The following is a 22494-nucleotide window of genomic DNA, read 5'->3' as shown; positions in this document are numbered from 1 at the left end:
AGACAGATTGCTCATTTCCACTGTCATCCTAAATCTCATTTTAGCAGAGATTACACACATTATGTTTTAGAGATGCATTTATCTTAAAGGATAAGGTCATGTATTTTTATTTTTTTTGTATTGTCAACATCAGTTTAGGGTGGCACGGTGGCGCAGTGGTTAGCGCGGTCGCCTCGAAGGCAAGAAGGTCCTGGGTTTGAGCCCTGCGGTAGTCCAACCTTGGTGCTCGTCTCGGGTCATCCTCTGTGTGGAGTTTACATGTTCTCCCCGTGTCTGTGTGGGCTTCCTCCGGGTGCTCCGGTTTCCTCCCACAGTCCAAAGACTTGCAGGTCAGGCGAATCGGCCATACTGAAATTGTGTGTGTGTGTCGGTCCTGTGATGGACTGGCCACGTGTCCATGGTGTCTCCCCACCTGCCGCCCAATGACTGCTGGGATAGGCTCCAGCATCCCTGCGGCCCTGAGTTGGATAAGCGGTTTGGATAATGGATGGATGGATGGGACATCAGTTGACAAAACATCGAAACCAGCAATGATTTTCTCCTACTCACCAGCAGCCACGTTGTAACCAACATCCAGGATGGCGACATTTTGCATTGACAGGTGGCATTGCTAAGCAACAACCACAGATGCACTACAAATCTCCGGTAGTTCAATCTTGTGCCTGCACATCAATTGCTGTTGTAGTGTCCGTATTCCTTGCCTTTAATCGTTCCCTGTCAGTCCTTAGTTGTTGCATTTCCTCTTCGAAATACTCTGGCTCATATAAATATGGTTGAACGGGTCCACCAGGTCTACTCAGTCGTCACATTTTTTTTTTTACTCAAAATCAGCACACTGATCAGACTCTGACCCAAACATTATTTGTGCAGTATGTTTACATGGAAAGGAAACTTGTTGCTGGGGCCATCAGAACACATTCAGAGAAAACCACAATGCCCTTGTAGCTCGTAATGATGAGTTGTGTTGGAGAAAACAAAGACACAGCTCTGCACAGTGAAATTCAGTGGCTTGCAAAATGTTGCCGTCTTGGATGTTGGCTACAACGCGGCTGCTGGTGAGTAAGAAAAGAAATCATTGTTGGTTTCAATCTTCTCATTAACCATGTCAAATATACAAAGAATAAATAAATAAATAAATAAAAATACATCAACCTTATCCTTTAAGCTTTTTGCTGTCACGATAAGCTGGCTTTGAAACTCATATTTGATCTGAATTTGGTGGGGGGGGCATGGTTTATCATAGGCAGATCACATTTGTGTGTTAATGATTTGAAAGAAAACCAATATGGTGACATCACTGGATGGATTGAAGAGCGAAGCACAATATGTATTCCAGAAACGGCACTAAAGACTGAGCGTTGTTCCGATATGAGATGCAGATCAGACAGAACTGCCTCTGCCTTCTGACAGCCAGGTGACCTTGGTGTCTGTCTGAGCACTGTTGCCCTTAGGTCCCACACAACCATCTCCATTGACCAGGGCATGGTAAAGCGGAGCTCAGCCAGCCTCTTGAATTCTCATTTTGTCTAGGAGAGCCCAAGAAAACATTATTATCTCCGCTAGGCAGTAGCCTGGAGGGGATTATGCATTCAGTCGTGTGTGTGTGGGTGGATTTGTGTGTGTGTGTATCCACGGCTAATCTCGCAAACTACAGGACCCATCAGCCTAATTTTTTTTTATGCAGTTATGACTGTATGATGAAGAACCTCTCGTGGTTGTGGTGATAAAAACCTTTAAAAAACGTTTGTTCGCGCTACCGCCACTCCCTCTCTTCATTCACTCTCTAGCTCTCTCGACCAATGCTGCTCTCTGTCACTGCTCATTCTGAATCAACCGTGCATGTGTGCGACTCACATCTATGGTTGAGTCAGATTGGGCAGCTACTACTACTACTACTACTACTACTACTACTTTTGGCTGCTCCAGCGTCAGGGGTCGCCACAGCTGATCATCCATTTCCATCTTTTCCGGTCCTCTGCATCTTCCTCTGACACACCAGCCAGCTGCATGTCCTCTCTCACCACATCCATAAACCTCCTCTTTGGCCTTCTTCTTTTCCTCTCCCCTGGCAGCTCCATATTCAGCATCCTTCTCCCAATATACCCAGCATCTCTCCTCCATACATGTCCAAGCCATCTCAATCTTGCCTCTCCAACCTGGGGTCTCGTTTATAAAACAGTAATTCAGATCCTTACTAAAAGTGTACGTGCGCACAAAAGCTGACAATGGTGCCAAAAAAAAGGGAGGGGGGCTTAAATGTGTGAGAGGCGTCATCATACAATCTGGCTTCAATTCACCACCTCACCATCTGTGTTTATGTACAGGTGTGCACATTCTCCCATCAAGTTTGTTTTTATAGATCACAAATTTTGCATGGGAAGTGGTGTACGCCTCTTCCCTTTTGTGCGCATGCAACGGTTATAAATGAGACCCCTGAGCTGTTCCTCTAACATACCCGTTCCTAATCCTGTCGTTCTTCGTCACTCCCAGTGAAAATCTTATCATCTTCAACTCTGCCACCTCCAGCTCCACCTCCTGTCTTTTCATCAGCGCCACTGTCTCCAAGCCATACAACATAGCTGGTCTCACTACCATCTTCTAAACCTTCCCTTTAACTCTTAAAGCAGCAATAGTGCAGCCACAGTGTCAAAACCAAAACATGGTATATTTGGGTTTGAGTCTTGAAAGTAAACGAGAAGTCGATCGCATTTCGCAAGCCAGCAAATCAGTCACTGCTGATCTCGGCACAGGAGAACTGGAGGAACGCTGGATGAACCAAAAATAATTCACCTTTTTCACCTCCCCGCCACACTGAGGGGCCATAGTCTCCGGTGTTAAAACTCAGCTATAAAAATACAATTTCAAGAGTAGGATTAATTGCGTCACAGCTGGAAATCACTTCAGTAGCTACAATAAAACATGTCCCATGGCTGAGCGGTTTTCTTACCGTTGTTTAATGAATGAAAGTCAAATCAGCAGAGCAGCCTGTCGCCTTCATTCATTTTATATCATGAAAACCGTGACGGTTAAACACATTTAAAGTCTTTTAATAAGGGTTTTGAAATTAATGATAGCCTGATTGCTGTCATTTCATATTACGCTTGGTCACATTCATACGAGGGTCCACCTAGGAGGCTGCACAGCCACAGACTGACAGGCAAAACATTTTATTATGTAGATTTTTTACCTTGAGCGCTGCAAAATAACAACTTTTTTTTTTCTTCCATATTTCCCATTCGATCGACTTGGCCGCTGCCCAAAAGTGTTATAATGGCAGGAAAAACACTGGTTTTTCTGTCCGTGCATGCGTGTATTTCTCTTCTTCCGGGAGGTGAAAAAAGGGGCGGTTTGTCACCAAGTCTGAGCGCCGGAGGAGAGGAGATATGTACGCCTGGCGGAGATCTGCACTCTACTGAGTGCACCTAGTTTTATATTTCCCAGAAAGAGAAATTGGAAGGCGATGTAGCACTTAACAGACCTCAGTTAGGGTATAGATTTTTAAATCCGTCTTGGTTTCTGTCACGGGGGGAGACTGGGAAAGAGAGATCCCTTTCATCAGTACAAAATCCATCCTACAGCCTGGGAATTGTGTTACCACTGAGAGGCATACACTGCAGCCTCGCAAGTTTGATCACAAATGATGCATGTAAATGTCCCAACCTGTGTGTGGAACAAAAGGGGAGGTCTCCACATTTGTATGGGCCACTTGAATCATGGCTCAAGCAAGGATGCATTGTGTCTGAGGAGGGTACAGTAAAGGACACATCATCACTTTCTCGCGTCGAAATTTATTGCAACCGTTGAATGAAGGCTTGTAGTTGAATGAAGCCTTGTAGTTACGCGCACTTTTTTCCGATGTGTGCTCCAGTGTCATCGCAATGAACAGATGTCGATTTATTTATTTTATTGAATGCCTGATTCAATTTTTAATAAAAAAAAAATTTTTTTTTGATACCTGATGGCGGCACGGTGGCGCAGTGGTTAGCACGGTCACCTCACAGCAAGAAGGTCCTGGGTTCGAGCTCTGGGGTAGTCCAACCTTGGAGGTCGTCCCAGGTCGTCCTCTGTGTGGAGTTTTTATATCTGCGTGGGTTTCCTCCGGGTGCTCCGGTCTCCTCCCACAGTCCAAAGACATGCAGGTCAGGTGATTCGGCCGTACTAAATTGTCCCTAGGTATGAGTGTGCGTGTGTGTGTGTGTGTGTGTCGGCCCTGTGTGATGGCCTGGCGGCCTGTCCAGGGTGTCTCCCCGCCTGCCACCCAATGACTGCTAGGATAGGCTCCAGCATCCCTGAGAGCAGGATAAGCGGTTCGGATAATGGATGGATGAATAGCTGATAATATTATAGCAGTCAGTCTCAGTAAAACTAGTTAAAAAACCGTGATGCCCGAACGATGTTGTCCTGTTACTCAGCGTGGTTCTCTGTCATTATGCATTCAGCAGCAAAGGGCATTCAGTTTGTCAACAAAGTGAACTGATTTAAAACACTTAAATGGATTCTGTGCAGTAGCAGGGGCTTGGCTCTTTTCAAAATTGCATATAACAAGTAAAGTATATCATTTCAAATATGGCATAAACAATTTTTGATTCGTTTCACTACTTCCTTTGCAATCTATTTAAACAATCGATGTTTTTTTAATTTATGTTTGTGTTTGTTTTGTTATTTATTCATTGAGATGTTATGAAATTTCGTTCCCTTGTATGTATGAGACACGCGTACAAGGCAATGACAAGTAAAAGCGGTCTGAGTCTAAGTAAAGGAAAACTGAGTAGGAAAAACAGGAGATCCTAGGGTCACAAAGATCCAGACATGGCAGATTTAACCACTCAGTTATCTCCATACACAAATCTTGCCCTTTTTATATGCAAAATCAAATAAAAACGGCAGTTGACATCATCTTACCTGCTTTGTTTTGATTTTATGCTGTCTGACACAGTGCTGCTTGTTTTTTTTACTGTGTTCTGTAAGGTGTCCTTGGATGCTCTGAAAGGCGCCACAAATAAAATGTATTATTGTTATTATTATTATTATCATTCAAAAATAGGGCCATGGCATTAGTTAGCCATGCCCTTCTTTTTTTTTCTTTTCCCCCCTTTTTCTCCCCAATTATATACGGCCAATTACCCCACTCTTCCGAGGCATCCCAGTCGCTGCTCCACCCCCCTCTGCCGATCCGGGGAGGGCTGTAGACTACCACGTCTCCTGCTATATATGTGGAGTCGCCAGCCGCTTCTTTCCACCTGACAGTGAAGAGTTTCACCAGGGGGACGTAGCGTGTGGGAGGATCACACTATATTCCCCCCCCGAACAGGTGCCCCGACCAACTAGAGGAGGCACTAGTGCAGCGACCAGGACACATACCCACATCCGGCTCCCCACTCGCAGACATGGCCAGTTGTGTCTGTAGGGACACCCGACCAAGCCGGAGGTAACGCAGAGATTCGAACCGGAGATCCCCATGTCGGTAGGCAACGGAATAGACCGCCACACCACCTGGATGCCCCCTGGCCTTGCCCTTCTTGTGAGCTGCAGTGTAAGGAGGCATATTGTCCCTAATGTGCAAACATGAAGGATTGTGCAGTGCAAACATGCAGCCCATCTTTGGGAATCACCTCTGCTGTGAATGGACTGCTCCATATGGAAAGCAAGCTGTCTGTAACGGTAGCCCTAATGCCCTGGCTGTTGTGTTTGCCTTTTTCCACTTGGCACCTTATGATAGGCCAGTAGAGCAAGATCGCAGAAAAAGTCTGTAGTCCCAACTGCTGTGCACATTGATAAGTGGATTCTGAACTGTGTGCTTGTCCATTGTTTGATGTGTTTTAGTGGTTCATTATTGGTCATTTTTCACAACTGACAATTTAGAATCCATTTGCAGTGTACCTGTGTGGCCACACTTGATCGTCATTGTTTAACTCAGCGTTACATTAGCAGACATACAAGTTTTCCCAAATGGTCCGGCTGTTGATCCAGGGGATGTTTGTCTGGTAGCATGTTAGTCTAGAAATGTTTGGACATTTAATAGTATCAGAATAGGTGTCCTAACGACAAAGAACATCCGTCCATCCATTATCCGAACCACTTATCCTGCTCTCAGGGTCGTGGGGATGCTGGAGCCTAACCCAGCAGTCATTGGGCGGCAGGCGGGGAGACACCCTGGACAGGCCACCAGGTCATCACACAGGGCGGACATACACACACATTCATACCTAGGGGCAATTTCGTACGGCCGATTCACCTGACCTACATGTCTTTGGACTGTGGGAGGAAACCGGAGCACCCAGAGGAAACCGACGCAGACACGAGGAGAACATGCAAACGCCACTCAGAGGACGACCCGGGACAACCCCCAAGGTTGGACTACCTCGGGGCTCGAACCCGGAACCTTCTTGCTGTGAGGTGACCCCACGAACCACTGCACCACTGTGCCGCCCACAACAAGGAGCAGTTGTTCTTCTATTTTTTATATTATTTACCATTGTTGATGGCTCCCTTTTAGCTCATGTGAGCCTGACTTGAAGCAGTAATTGAAGATCTAGAGCAAATGAAGGCACTGGCAAGCCCTCAGTTACACTTGAACCCCAAATAATGTAATCAGATTGCAATGTATTCACTTAACATCTCAAATATACCTTTGGAAATTGCAGCGATTGTTAAACAACAAACTAGTGGCTGCTTTCTGTGCATTCCAATACACTTGCAGGGAGTGAGCTCATCTCACCACTTCATTCCCCATCTACTTCATCGCCCCTGGTCAAATCTCATTGACATTTCCCGGTTATTTTTGGCAGACAACGCCACCGTCAATACAGACATCTTGTTTGTGAGCCCCTGTGGTTTTGGAGTAGGATTAATGTGTTATGAACACGCTGGGAACATAACTTGTTAGTCAGAAGTATTAATAGATACCTGGGTTAGGATGGTAGATGATAAATGTGGTGCTGCAGAATCTCCGCGCATCGCAGCCTAGTTGCGTTGATTGGTGCGTGGATCGATAGGTTCCTTTAATGCTGACTGTTGCTGAGGGCTCTAACAATCATTTCAAGGCAAGGGAGGATGAGAGGACCAGCTCTGAACTCAGACATGACCAAAAGGCTAAAAATTATCTCTGCTGTCGTTAAGCTGGCAGTTAGCCTCAAAGGCCTCCATTATTTCCGATCTAAGAATTGCCCTTGGAACTAAAATAATGTGAAGACAGTTCCGATGCTAATGCCCTTAGTCCTAACAGTCTGGTGATGCCACAGTAAACAGCAAAGTATCTGGAAATAACAGAGATGTGGGGGTGTTCTCTTGGAAGGGGCTGTGACGCAGCATGTGATTAAGGCCATCTGTGGGGCGTGCTCCCCGGGGTGAGACACTAGTTTGCATGAACGTGAAGGGTAGGCTACTGACACACACATGCAAGCAAGCAGGCACATACAGACACCAGGCTGTGTGTTTAACAGGCTGGTGGAGAACTTACATCGATGACTAGAAATGATGAGTGATAACTAGACATGTTGGATGCTGAGGTACAGAATGACTTAGAGAGGTGTGCTCTCTGCTCTTTAGACATCTGTTGCCACACCTACCAAGTGCAGATGCTGTGATTGTGATTTTGCTGCGCTGTTACAACTCAAGCATGCAAAACTCGAGTTGAGATCCAGCCCCTGGGTATCTCGCAAGTGCTAACGGAAGATCTTTTGTTTCTGCAGGTTGCTCCCTCAGACTGTCGGCTTGCTGTACGTCGGCAGTTACGACAGGCCCTTTGCGCAGATGAAGGTGAGACAAAAAAGCAAGATGTGCTACTAAATTCGGCAGCACTCCCACACACCTACGCTCAGGGGGTTTGTTACAGCTCTTTATTTTTATGCTTATACTTTATAACCAAGGCTTCACTTCTAGGATGAAAGGAGCGCATTGGAGTTTTGGTGGGTTAATCTCCATCAAGTTCCTTTGTGCGAAGGAAAGATTTTCAACAAATGCACTGCAGTATTAAGTGAATTTGAGTGCTTTTGAAATCATACAAAGCTCTCTTATTTATACCTTGCACTAAAACAAACCGGTGGGTAAGAATAAAGACAAGTGTGTCTGAATCCAGATGCCATCTTCCGAAACAAGCAGATATTGGTTTTGTAACAAATGGTGAGTCTGCCCAAGTCATCGCCGATGGTAAGATGTTTCTAGATCGGAGTACAGATTGATCGGATAGATCATCTGAAATATCAGAACTGTTGCTGCTTTGCATTGCATCTTGTTACCAAGGAGACAACGGCCTCTTTTAAAAAAGCATCAGTACCGGATGTTACTCAACACTTGGGTTACTGTTGAACGAGGGTTGATGGAAGTGTTCAGTGACTCATGACGAATTAACCACGACATAACTTTTGCGGCTTTATGTGTAAATGTCATATTTCACCTGGGTTTCAGTTTTCTGGTTTAGCCTCTGCTCATGTAGGAGAGATACATGTGTTTTTTTTAAGTTCTTAAATGAGCGCTGAATCGTTGGACACCGAAACTTCACCTGGAAATAGATGTGAAGCAGCCGATTCTGAAAGCAGCAAGCTGCAATACCGATTTTGTTAACTATTTTAAGTCGATAAATAGAAAGGTCTAGTGACAGTTCTTATAAAGGTGTGCATTAGCATGCTTAGAATGTGTCCCCTTGCCTACCCATCGAATTCACATTGATGATGTCCGCGAGGCTCTTATGCAAATCAGCTGTGGCAGGTCAAGCAGTTGTCTATATTCTGTCTTGCATGTTGAATGAGTGTGAGACTGTGATCTGAAAGTGGGAGACTCGAGCCTTTTGTGCATCTCATATTGGTATAATCCATATGATTGAACTGTTCTACGGAAATGATTTGAGCAGCTACAATTTTTGATCCCCACCATCCAGTGGAAACACCGAGATAATCACCCTGCATCTTGCCATTTTCTAAACCAGTGGTTCTCAAGTGGTCTGGCCTGGGGACCCACAGTTTCACATGGTCATTAAGCCGCGACCCACTTTTATAGAATTTAAAGCAAGCAAATTCATTTCTCAAAAATGGGCTTGTAAACGCACATATTGTAAAAAAAATTAACAAATATTTTCATCCCTGCATTCAGAGCACATTACTGTCGCAATAAGAAACTGATCCCAATTAATAAACTGAGTATGAACATCACATCTGCATGCTGAATATGAATAAAATGAACATCGTAACTGCACAACTGTGTTTACACACATAATATGATAATCTCCCCAAGTAGGCCTACTAAACAGGCTTTTTCACTTAAGCTAATAAGGTGGTTGGGGGTGTGCTTTACTCCTGATAAGCGTTTCAAAGTCCAGGGTGATCATGCTCAGCATCCAACCTGTTCCTCTGCTCGGACTTGCACCAAAGCATATATTCATGTACACAGGCCCTTACACAATATATATTTCTGCAAAACTAAAAATGCAAGAGACTCAATCTTCATGATTCTCCCCCAAATATTTATGTAAATGCGTGTGTTCTTAAAATTAGGATAGATTGACTTTGACCCCAGTGTGAATGCATCTGCTCTCCTACTTCAGCGCGCCATTGAAAAGCTGAATGGCCTCCTCATTCTAACTGTAAGTGCCAACGTTCTAAATCACCAGCTATCGATACTAACGTCATACAAGTTATAATTGATATGCCCTTAGAACAACAGTGTGCTGACGATGATAAAGACTGTGTGGGGAAAATGCATAATTGTGGGCAGAACATGAAGAGGTAAAGCTTCATGCACTCACCTAAGATAAACAGGGGACACATTTGGGAATAAACAATTTGTTGAATAACACTTCATCATGGCTACAACAAAACGAACATATCCACAAGAAGTCCTCGCTCTGCCTAAAGGGGCTTCCAGGTAGCGTAGCGGTCTATTCCGTTGCCTACCAACACGGGGATCGCCGGTTCAAATCCCATGTTACCTCCACTTTGATTGGGTGACCCTACAGGCACAATTGGCCGTGCCTGCGGGTGAGAAGCTGGATGTGGGTATGTATCCTGGTCGCTGGACTAGCGCCTCTGGTCGGTCGGGGCAGCTGTTCAGGGGGATGGGGAAACTGGGGGGAATAGCGTGATCCTTCCACGCACTGTGTCCCCCTGGCGAAAGTCCTCACTGTCAGGTGAAAAGAAGCGGCTGGTGACTCCACATGTATCGAAGGAGATGTGGTAGTCTGCAGCCCTCCCCAGATCAGCAGAGGGGGTGGAGCAGCAACCGGGACAGCTCAGAAGAGTGGGGTAATTGGCCAGGTACAATTGGGGAGAAAAAGCCCCCAAAAAAAAAAAAGTCCTCGTGTTGCTACTAGATTCTGATTGGCATGATTTGGGTTGAACAGACAGTCAGTGCGGGACCAGGTAGGCTGCATTTGCTTACTACTCTAACAGAGACAGCTCCAACTGATTATGCTGAAACAAAAATATCCAGTAAGCTCGACAGCTTTCTTTCTTTATTTGACATGGACATGCTGACACACATTAGGGACTGTCCCTGACCTGTGTCAGCATGTCAGGGACCAAGGCACACAGCATCTGATTGTGAATGAACTGAAAGCCTTCGTTGGGATTGTGTTTGCTCGTGGAATATATGGTGGCAGAAACCTGAATATTGAGAGCTTCTGGTGGGAGGCTTTTTTCAGAGACACAATGGCAAGGAACCGCTTCAAAGAAATAATGAGATTTCTCCATTTCAACTACAGAGAAGAAACGCTTGAGTGTCTATGGGCTGATAAATTATCATATAAACCCATTTTCTACAGCATAAAAGTGTTGAAACTGATTTGGTTGTGTGTTTTTTTTGTGTGTGTGTTTGCAAAGGAACAAGGATTTATAGGTTACAGCTTAAAAGTGTGGTTTTTAATATTTCCATCCATCCATTATCCAAGCCGCTTATCCTGCTCTACTTGTGCATTAAAAATAGAAGATATTAGGGTCCTAAGTCACTAGCCAGACTCTTATGTAGTCCCCCGGTGGTGGAACGAGTTACCAAACTCCATTCGATCCGCTGAGTCCCCTTTCATCTTTGAGAAGTAGTTAAAGACCCAGCTCTTTCTTGAACACCTCCACTCCTGATGGTATTAAAAAAAAAATCACTTCTATGCACCTTGCCTTTGTGCACTGCCTGTTGACACCTGTGTCCTATCGGACTTGAACCTAGTTTTTTGACACTTTCTTGCATTGTCGCCTCCTGACTAGATCCTTTCTTGTGTTGTTTTAACTCTCATATGTACATCACTTTGGATAAAAGCATCTGCTGAATGATATTTTAAATTGTAATTGTAAATTTTGACTGCAAACATTTGCTGTAACAGGGCCCCCTGCTGGTAGGTGCATATTCACGTTTGCCTGTGCGTAGCTGATGGAATTACGACCTACTTTGGGTCATGACCCATCAGTTGAGAAACACGGTTCTAAACCACACACTCCATTAAAAGTATGCATGAACATAATAAGTAAAGGAGAAAAATGAACAAACTTTTATAAATTCAAAGCGTTCCTGTCACTGAATCCAGGCAAGTCTGGATTTGGTGAATTTGCATTCAGTGGATTGAGGCTGTGTCCACCGGAGTCCTAAAATAGTGCTCCCTGCATCACTATGTTGTTTTCAATGGAAAGGTGCTCTTTAAGTGCTCTTGACCCAGTGCAGGAACCGTGACCTCCTTTTAAAGCCTGGTGCCTTGAACGCTCCACCTCTTTCAAAATGTGACAAAACTTCAACCTTTTCTGAAGCTCACAGCTTAGAAATGTCACTTCTAGGTTCACCAAACAATAAGAGGGGCGGGACAAGCAGGTCCAGGGGAAACTGAAGCCCGATCCACTTTGTTAAAGCGGAGAGGAAAATTTAAAGGGAACTTTGGTCATTAACAATCTGCATTTCCATTAAGAGTTGACGGTCTAGCTAGTCTTTTGAAAATACAGCCACTGCAGTGCAGTTTATTTTGACAGAGAAATCGACATCCTCTGCTGAGGGAGCCTACTCTACCTACATTGCCTACATGTATCAGTATGCGTTACACAAGAATTTTTCATCAGCATTCACTCCGGGCTTGTGTCTGCAACAGAATCTTAACAAAAACTGTCCACTGTACAACTCACTGCAGCACAGTCATTCTTGTTCTGTTGCCATTGATGGACAATTTGAACACAAACATCACCGGTTACTGTCGGCAGCACTCAGCTTGTCCTTGCTAACTATAGCCGGCTGCAGTAGCCTCTGTGTCTTTGTGTAAGAATTCTTCTGCACTGTGCTCTGTTTAACACAGGTAAGGCTGAACGTCATGCTTGACCAAAACGTTATAAAACACAAAATCATCCATAATGTCCTCTGTGTTGACGCTGGCGTTCTGAAATGCTTCAGGTATGAAAGCCATGTAACGTTACTAAGGTAACTGGGAAGTTGCCGCTCCGCTCCCGGGGGGTGGAGAATAGAATACGAACATCTCAGCCAATCTGCCATATTGTTAACCTGTCATCCACTGATATCAAAGGATGGCAGAAGTAAGCCAGTTTGTTACACAGGGTACGACAATACAGACCCTTATAAGTATTGTGTAAGTTATAAAGATACAATCCCAACAATTGATATATGGAAATAAGATTAAAAATAGGTGAACTTTCCCCTTAAATAAACAAAATAAGGGCATCCAGGTAGTCTGTTCCATTGTCTACCAACACAGGGATCGCCAGTTCGAATCCTCGTGTTACCTCCGGCTTGGTCGGGCGTCCCTACAGACACAATTGGCCGTGTCTGCGGTTGGGAAGCCGGATGTGGGTATGTGTCCTGGTCGCTGCACTAGCGCCTCCTCTGGTCGGTCGGGGCGCCTGTCCAGGGGGGAGGGGGGACTGGGGGGAGTAGCGTGATCCTCCCACGCGCTACGTCCCCTTGGTGAAACTCCTCATTGTCAGGTGAAAAGCGGCTGGCGAATCCACATGTATCAGAGGAGGCATGTGGTAGTCTGCAGCCCTCCCCGGATCGACAGAGGGGGTGGAGCAGCGACCGGGACGGCTTGGGAGAGGAGTAATTGGCCAGATACAGTTGGGGAGAAAAGGGGGGGGGGGGATCCCAAAAAAAGGATAAATAAAATAAACAAAATAGGCAAGACACCAACTTGCTCATCAGGAGCAGTTAAGGGTTCAGTGTCATATTCACTTCGACACGCTCTCTGGAGGAGCTAGGGCTCGAACCAGGAACCTTCCGATTATAGACAACCCGCTCAACCTCCTGAGCCGTGCCGCCCTGTGTTAGGATAAAGAGAAAGCAGGTATTTATCTTGTTATGAACCGTCTAATTGTGTAGCAACGACTACCAAGCGTCTCCTCCCAGCATGCTGCTTTTGCTTTTCACACAGCGCTGTCCAAGCACCCACCATCTGCACTAGTGATGTTTCTTTGAAAGCGGTCTCTGGTGGTGGTTGTACTATATTATAATAAGACACCACTCATTGGCATGTTATCCCTCTGAACCACTTAACTCTGGAAGTTTGAAAGGGATTATAATGTGCAGCCCAGTTGTAACTAGCTTTACGAAATATCAAGCTGAGTGTAAATCCCATGGACTGATAGTCACTCATCATCAACTGTCATCATCATTCCCTGTAGGTTACATAGTGCCGGTCTTGTTGAGTTTGCCAATACGATTGCAGCTGCCTCACCCAGTGCCAGTGTCAGAAGATGGTGGCGCGAATTCACATTTGCGGCAGCCTCACCCAGTACCGTCCATGCAGTGACTTTGTCCACGTCTGCATCTAAGTTTTGTCTTCGTTTGATGGCTGGGAGAGCTGGCGCTGGATCGGCTGGGAGAGCAGGACAGGCTAAGCTAACTGCTAGCCCATGCAGACCGGCAGTTCCGATAACACCGAGGGCGGTGTGGCGGCGGCCTCACCTGGCGTTGACTGTAGTGTTTTGATGTCATCGTGAGGAGGTGTGTCGAGGGTGTCTGGCTGGGAGAGCTGGCGCTGGATCAGCTGGGAGGGCTGGGTCTGCTTCATTCGGTGGGCCCGGGGACCACGGCCCCTACCTGGTGCTGCGCCCGAGGAGGAAACGCCGAGGGCGGCCTGACAGGACGTGGAAGCGGGGCGGGCTAAGCTAACTGCTAGCCCATGCAGACCGGCGGTTCCGACAGTCATCCTAGCTGGCGTTCGTTCCCTTGGACAGTGATTATTTTATTTTTTTTGTATGCGTTAGTTTGGGTATGTGTGTTCTTGTAGTTTTTGGATGTGTCTTTGTGTTGTACTGCTGTGGGCTGGGGGAAACAGCGTTTCGTTTCATTTTGTGTACACAAGTGCATGAAGTGAAATAACAAAGTGTTCCCGACTCCTGGTTTGTTCATATGAACACAGGAGGGGCTAGTTGGTGTTCTCAAACCACCCGTCACCCTCGAAATTTCACTTCATGAAAAATTGATTCATTGGCTCGATTTACCACATTTAGCATGCTCCTTACTACAGTTTCTTACGGGTTCCCACAGGGACTTGCTCGTGTGAAAGCTATAACACAAACCAAAGAAAAATGCTGAGTGTCTAAAGAAAAGGCGGGTGTTTCTTTTTTTAGATGGAGTAGAAACAAGTAAACAAGCTGTGCTTTTCCCCAAATGTTCCTCTTCCCTCAGCGTGAATACATCTGCTGAGCGCTGTTGAGGAGGTTAAGTGTGAAAAAGCCAAACTTGCGGCAGCAGTTCTCGCCCTCCTTCATCAGCATGTCGTGTCAGATTTCAGAGCGATCTCTCTTGGTGGAGGCATATCATACAGCCTCTTCAGTGACATTCGTTTACGTTGAGGATCCATACCGTGAAGAACCCAGTGATCGCTTACTCTCCGAAACTGGCAAAGCTGTTGTTCCCAAGTCTGTGAAAGGGAGAAGGGATTTCTGATGCATTTGTCCAGTGATATCAGCCCTTGGAGGACCTCTGGGGTTATTCTGTCTAACAAGCACACGTCTCGCTTCCAGCCATGGTAAACTTAGACAAAGCTTGTTAAAGATAATGGCTATTGATTTCAGGTTTAGCTGCGTGCAGGCCGCTTCGGTAGGAGATTCCCTGCGCCGAGCTGTACGCGGCCTGTGAGTGCAGCTCATTAATCATAAATAATCCGACTGGTGGCTGACATATAGAGTCACTAGAGACGAAGATAAGAGCAGCAGCCGGAGCGAAGACTGCAAGCTTTGATGATCCTGCCGGAGTGTGGCGGTGTGCACTCCACCTGCCGAGCGGCGAGATGTGTGCCGCTGTTCTCTTCAACAACGGCTCTCAAAAGCAGCCAATGTGCGCGGTTGTGTTCGAGTTAAAACTCAAGTGTGACGTAAATGATCATGAAACTCTCACTTTTTTCCCCCCTATTCATTCATGGAGAATAACGTTGGGTTGTGCTGCAGTTATTTTAGTTAGCTGTAATTGTTTTATTTTGAAGACTTCACACTTGCTGTTAGTCTACAGGATGAGATGTGGGTGTTGCGTTTGGGGCCATGGAAGGACTCTCGATAATTAAATGCGCTGGGTTAGCAAAAGTAAAGAAGAGCTCAGGCATTATACAAAGCAAATTAAATCAAACGGGGTTCATTAAAAGTTTGCAAAAGGAGGGGCTCGCCGGATCGAATCCCCGTGTTACCTCCGGCTTGGTCGGGTGTCCCTACAGACACAATTGGCCGTGCCTGCGGGCGGGAAGCCGGATGTGGGTACGTGTACTGGTCGCTGCACAGGCGCCTCCTCTGGTCAGTCAGGGCGCCTGTTCAGGTGGGACGGGGAATCATGTGATCCTCCCGTGCGCTACATCCCCCTGGTGAAACTCCTCACTGTCAGGTGAAAAGAAGCGGCTGGCGACTCCACGTGTATCGGAGGAGAGATATGGTAGTCTGCAGCCCTCCCGGATCGGCTGAGGGGGCGGAGCAGCGGCCGGGACGGCTCAGAAGAGTGGGGTGATTAGCCGGATACAACTGGGGAGAAAAGGGTGGGGGAGGTCATCCATCCATTAACCAAACCGCACCACACACGTTGTATTCCCTGCCCTCTGTACGGCGGTAATGTCAACCATCACCAGATCCGTTGCTCAGTATGTGGTGATACCCCAAAACTCTCCCGATGAGGATGCAGTTTATCCAGATCCCCATCCGATCCCTGACTGGGTTCCTCCCTACCCACATGACGAGGAAGAAGGTGATGACGAAGAAGAAGATAAACTAATATGAAACGCTTCTCATGATGTCTGACAAAGTCCCCAAAAAAAGTCCAAAAAGGAAAAGTGAAGAAGAGCTCAGGCATTCTACAAAGCAAATTGAATCAAACAGAGTTAATTAAAAGTTAACAAAAGGATAAAAAGATGTTTCTCTAGGCTGGGGTGGCGGTCTCTCCTGCTTTGTTTTTTTTTCTGTTTTGGGATTTGTTTGAGTAATTTAGCCTTGACACCTTACCTCCAACTATAATTGTAAGCCAGCTTTCCTTTCAGTCGTCCACTCATTGTGCCACACTTGCACATTATTACCCCGTTCCTCTTCACATATCTTTTCAGGCCAGATGCAGCAGTCAATCTCTCGATTGTGTGGGATAATGATCAGTATTAGGCCTTATTCACCAGGGACGGGGCATTGACGTCATATAATGGTACCATGAGGGCTCACAGTGAGCTGTCCAGCTCCCATCTGCCTGTTCTCTGACACAGCTATTAAGAGATCACCCATAGAAGTACCCGGACTTAATTACAATACCGATCCTACAGGAGATAATGGGAGAGGGGCTACTCGGTAGATTGGAGGACACATTTTGATTTGTTGTGTGCAACTAGTGTGTACTTATCAGCCGAGTCGACCTGATGACATTTTTGGTTTCCAAGTTTGCTCGGAACGGGGCAGATACCAAGCAGAAGCATACCAGTGCCGTCTGGTACAGACAGCTTTGTGAGACACGGCATGTATTTTCTTATGCGACAGATTTGTGTTTGATATCGAGATCATCCATCAAATATGAAGTCGTTGCCTCTGAGGCATGTCTGTCTAGTTCACGTCTAGAGTAATGTGTCGCCTATAGCCTCTCCAACCATTATGTATTCTCATTTCTAGTCACTTGTTATTAAAGTGTACCCAAGCGCCACAGGGCTGCAGACCGCCAGCCCACTACTGGTTAAGTCCAGAAAGAAACGGAGGGCTTTTCAGTCAGAGAGTAATGAGAAAAATAAAAGCAATAACACGAAGTACAATCTTGGAATATTTGCTGTTGCAGTGCTGTGTCAAAAGAAGGTCATGTATTATGCTATAACACGTTGTCTAGCCAGCGGTATAGCCAGTAGATTAACACAACATTGTAGGCATGGCTGAAGCACCTTACAGACAGCAGAAAGGTTGTTGCTAGGTCGAAGGAACGGAAGGTACAAAGGGGCAGTACTTGTTGCCTAATTGGCGGATGAGATCCAGCGGGTGAGCCACTACCTAACCTTTTTTGGGGGGGAGGGTTTTTTTTTTCACCCTTTATTGGGCCAATTACCCCACTCTTCCGAGCCATCTCAGTCGCTCTTCCACCCCCTCTGCCGATCCGGGGAGGGCTGCAGACTACCACATGCCTCCTCCCATACATGTGGAGTCGCCAGCCGCTTCTTTTCACCTGACAGTGAGGAGTTTCGCTAGGGGGACATAGCGCATGGGAGGATCACGCTATTCCCCCCCCCCAATTCCCCCTTCCCCCGGACAGGTGCCCCGACTGAGCAGAGGAGGCGCTAGTGCAGTGACCAGGACACATACCCACATCCGGCTCCCCACCCGCAGACGCGTAGAGATGCCCAACCAAGCCGGAGGTAACACGGGGGATTTGAACCGGCGATCCCCGTGTTGGTAGGCAACGGATAGACCGCGATTTACCTGGACGCCCCCACTACCTAACCTTAACCCTAGCCTTCACCACAACCTAAACTTAATTCTAACCCTAACCAGTCAAGCGACAGGCTCCGCCCCTTTGTACCTTCACTTTTTGGGATCTGGTACCAACCCAGAAGAAAGGTCAGATGTCAGTCATTGTGATCTTCTGGGGGCAAGTTTGTCTGTTTTCTTCTAACGTCTGTTTGAATGCGCAGCGTTGCTTTGAAACTGTTGTCTTTTCGATGGTGTATCACAATCAAACCGTTTAGTTTTAATTAAACCTGCAAGAGGTTGTGTTTTGTGTGTGAGATTTGGGCTAAATTCTGTATGCATTACATTAAAACTACTGCTGAGATTTCTGAAAGAAAACCAGATGGCAGTGTAGCATATTTTATTGGGCACAGGCCCATAGCTTGAGAGGAAATTGGTCCGTGTTGTGGAGTTGGTGCAATCTATCAGTAGTAGTACAAAAGCAAACACCATTTTCTGCCTCGATAGTAGTGTTGGTAGTTTCTGAGTCTGAGCTGAAGGAAAAGGACTTGGCTAGCTTGAGCTCTTAGGCTGTGCAGAAGTGCAGCACGGCTGGGTTGAATGGCAGGTGGACAGTTTGATTCGCACTCGTGAGTATGCAACCATAATGACGCAGATTTGGATGGATTAACCACCAAGTGGTGGTGAAACATGGCGGCCAACATGTCACGTTCCACAAGCAGGAAGGGATCCCTACCCACACATACCCACCAACAGCAGCATTCGTTCCAGCCTGCCAGTACCACTGTACACAACTTTCTGGCAGCTTGTCGTGTTTGGCTCGGAGCTAGCCAGTCTGTCGCCCCTTCACTTTGTCTGATTACTATTCTTCACAAACTCACAATGTAGTTGAATTTTTCTCAGTTTCCTTTCTTAATTTGTGGCTAAACATCAACTTTTTCTAATCGAATGTTGAAATACAAACTGTGAGTAATAATTAATAATTTGCCCCAGTTGTGATTGTTTAGTAGGCATGTTTATGAGTTACCATTTGTCAAGGTCATTACCTGGAGTGTGATATTGCCTCCTCTGCATGCTTTCTCACACAATCGCACACACAAACACCCTCGCATCCTCCGAGACTCCCACCCCCACTGAGCGTTCAGATGCCCCGCTCTCCATGATCAGACAAGCTCTTACTTAGCGCTTTAGTAGCCTGCCAAATGCCAGCTTCTTCCTGGCGCCGGGGCTCAGGACTCTGGCACTGGCCCGGACTCATCTGCTCCTGTGTTGACTTGGCCACTTGCCCATGCTGACCCCTGCAGGTCTTCCTGCCCCTCGCCAAAGTCCGAAAGCACTTCCCTCCAGTGCACTGAATAATTGAACAACAGCCCTGCGTGTAACCAAAGTGAAAGTGAGGGCGAGATCCTCGCCGCTGGGCTGTGTCTCGTTGTATTACCCTTTTGTGTTACGACCACTATAGCACGCAACAATCGTGCTTGTGCTAATTGGCTTTCTGGCAGCTCAAATATTTATATTCTCCAAGTCTTTTCAGAATCCTCTCAGTGAGACAGTCTTCTGACAAATAAACAACAGATGCACAAAATGTCTTCTTTGACTCATTCAGTTTTCAGCATCACACGACGTGTTTTTATATCAGACTGTATTACACTGTGTTGGCACGGGGAGATGACTTTGTGTCTAAAGCAATGGATGTATTGTGCATCTGTTGGGCGGCACGGTGGCCCAGTGGTTAGCGCTGTGGCCTCACAGCAAGAAGGGCCTGGGTTCGAACCCCGGGCCGTCCCGGGTCCTCTCTTGTGTGGAGTTGGCATGTTCTCCCCGTGTCTGCCTCTGGGTGCTCCGGTTTCCTCCCACCATCAAAAAAGACATGCATGCTAGGGTTAATACTCCTGTCCGTGCCCCTGAGCAAGGCTTTGGAAAGAAGAACTGGAGTTGGTCCCCGGGCACTGCAGCTGCCCACTGCTCCTATACAATAGGATGGGCTAAATGCAGAGAACACATTCGTTGTAAGAATACAATGTCCTGATAAGCTGAAGAGACAGCGGAGCCCTAACACTGCTCAATTAGGGAGTCCTGTTTGCACCACCCAAATCAGAAGTATAAGCACTTGAGGTGTTGCTTTCACGTAGTATGTGTAGGTGTATACACCAAAACTCTTATCGTCTGTGTTGTTTTCGATACAAACCGGTGGTGTTCTCTCCTGCTTTCCTCCATAGGCCACCAAGGAGCTGAAGCAGTACGACAACAAGATCATCGAGTGCACCTTTGTCAACAACACCTGGGTGTTTATGAGGCAGAGAGTGGACAAGAGCTTCCCCAACTCCTACGACACAGCGATGGGTGAGACCGACCGCCCCCCCCCTACCCCTGCACCCATATCTAGTCTTTATTAATACTTATACGCCTTCTCTTATCTGTGCAGGGAGAAAAGGAAATCGGTTGGCCATTTTGATTTATGTGTCGTATCATTTTAGATAAGTTACTGAACTGACTTTCATCTCGGCATTATCACACCGCGTGTGCTTAGAATACTGAGGACACGACTGCCTCCCTGCCCCGTGTTCAACGCCTGCAAGGCGTGGTGTGCTTTAAAAGGAAAGGCTTATCTTATTCATTAAATCATGAGATAGGATTCAGTATAGCATTAAAATGGGGCATCTGGGTAGCATAGCGGTCTATTCCGTTGCCTACCAACACAGGGATCGCCGGTTCGAATCCCCGTGTTGCTGCCGGCTTGGTCGGACATCCTTACAGACACAATTGGCCGTGTCTGCGGGTGGGAAGCCGGATGTGGGTATGTGTCCTGGTGGCTGCACTAGCGCCTCCTCTGGTCAGTCGGGGTGTCTGTTCAGGGGTGGCGGGGGAACCAGGAGGAGTAGCGTGATCCTCCCGTATGCCGCGTCCCCCCGGCGAAGCTCCTCGCTGTCAGGTGAAAAGAAGCGGCTGGCGACTCCGCACGTATCGGAAGAGGCATGTGGTAGTCTGCAGCCCTCCCCGGACTGGCGGTGGGGTGGGGTGGTGGAGCAGCGACTGGGACAGCTCAGAAGAGTAGGGTAATTAGCCAGATACAATTGGGGGAGAAAGGGGAGGAATCCCCCCCCCCCCCCCAAAAAAAGTATAGCATTCACATGGAAGTTATCGACACAATGGGATATTTGTTTTCAAACTCTTTTGGCCAAATGTATTGGATTGATTTGAACTGAGCCAAAGCAGCTAGAGCCTGGCTCAGTATGAGCGTTGACTGTCACCAGAAGCTAATTTCTTGGTTAGTATGCATTGTGTCGAGTTGGCAGTTGGATGTGTGTGGTTTTGCAGATTTCAGTTATTGTTTTGCAGTAAGTTTTAAGTCACAGTTTGGATTTCCCCGTCTCTCTTTATTGTAATTGCTCGTAATTCTTTTCTCCATCAGACTCTAATGTGACCTGCAGAACCTATCTGGCTATGAACTATGCACTCTGAAATGTCCAACAATGAAAAAAAAAAAAAACAATGATGGCAAACAGTGAAAAAAAAATCAGTCTGTGTAGCTTTTCCCCCCCTCTTATTTTGTTTTTTCAGAGATGATATTTTTCCGCAGAACTTAGCTGGCTAGGCCATGGAAAAGTCTGTCACTATGTCTGCTGTAACCTCCTTCCTGTGTGTGTGTGTGTGTGTGTGTGTGTTCTCCCCAGCTGTTTGCAACAGCATCAAGCATCCCGTCACTAAGGAAATCCTCTTGGAGTTTTTGGACCGCTGTGCCCAGGGAGTTCACGCACAGAACCGGAAACATCCGCCGGACCCAGACAGCGAACTGATGCCCCCACCCCCTCCGAAGAGACCCAACCGCACCATCCCGTAGCGCCTGTTCTGGACTTTTCCACGGTCGAAGTGTCTCTCCAGTCCACAGCACCAGCCGCATCACACACACACCCCCCCCCTCCGCAGAAAACTTCCACCACAAGGCATTCTCATCTCCAGAACATCTACAGGCCCAGATATCTAAAAACCTAAGAAATCTTTGATTGACAGCCTAACTTGTCAGATATACCTTCTAGAATTGCTTGTAGTTTTAATTGCTAATGTTCTTATTAAAGTGGAATACTTGATGCTCTGTTTATTTTTTTCTATTTATCTTTTTTAAAGTCTGAGCTAATTAGTATTTATCAACAGTGGAATTGTTATGACTGCAAGTGCACCTGACTATGCAGCCCTTGTTTACGTTTTGTCGAGCAGTTGCTTGTTTGTCTTTGAGATTAAGCATATATCCTCAAGGCTTTATCTGCAGTCTTACATTTACATTACTATACAGAATCTCAGTTTATGGGTGACAAATTAAAGGAAAAACCAAGATAAAGTGTCTTTAGTGAGATGTTGGGCCACCACGCACCTCCAGAACAGCTTCAGTGCTGCATGTCATAGATTCTACAAGTCTCTGAACTCTACTGGAGGGATGAACACCATTCTTCCAAAAGATATTCCCTCATTGGTGTTTCGATAATGGTGGTGGAGAATACTGTCTAACACATCAGTCCAAAATCTCCCATAGGTTGAGAGCTCATGACTGAATTTCCTCCTCATCAAACCATTCAGTGAGTCCTCGTGCCCTGTGGATGAGGACATTGTCATCCTGGAAGAGACCGCTTCCATCAGGACAGAATGTCTCATCATATGATAAAGGTGATCACTCAGAATA

At 46.5% G+C, this 22494-nt stretch overlaps 1 protein-coding gene across 1 annotated transcript in view; it reads left to right on the top strand.

Annotated features, from left to right (window-relative positions):
- The window catches only part of rngtt (RNA guanylyltransferase and 5'-phosphatase), a 165575-nt gene extending 143511 nt beyond the window's left edge, over positions 1-22064 (top strand). The window contains exons 14-16 of the mRNA XM_056294589.1: positions 7692-7758; positions 20039-20162; positions 21494-22064. Of these exons, the coding sequence (XP_056150564.1) occupies positions 7692-7758; positions 20039-20162; positions 21494-21660 (358 nt within the window). The 3' untranslated portion in view covers positions 21661-22064. The remainder of the gene's footprint in view (positions 1-7691; positions 7759-20038; positions 20163-21493) is intronic.
- The last annotated feature ends 430 nt before the right edge of the window (positions 22065-22494 follow it).

This window comes from Lampris incognitus, chromosome 15 (genome assembly GCF_029633865.1).
Source record: "Lampris incognitus isolate fLamInc1 chromosome 15, fLamInc1.hap2, whole genome shotgun sequence".
NCBI classification, from domain to species: domain Eukaryota; kingdom Metazoa; phylum Chordata; class Actinopteri; order Lampriformes; family Lampridae; genus Lampris; species Lampris incognitus.
Note: the sequence above shows the minus strand (reverse complement) of the source record. Positions and strands in the feature narration are given on the sequence as shown.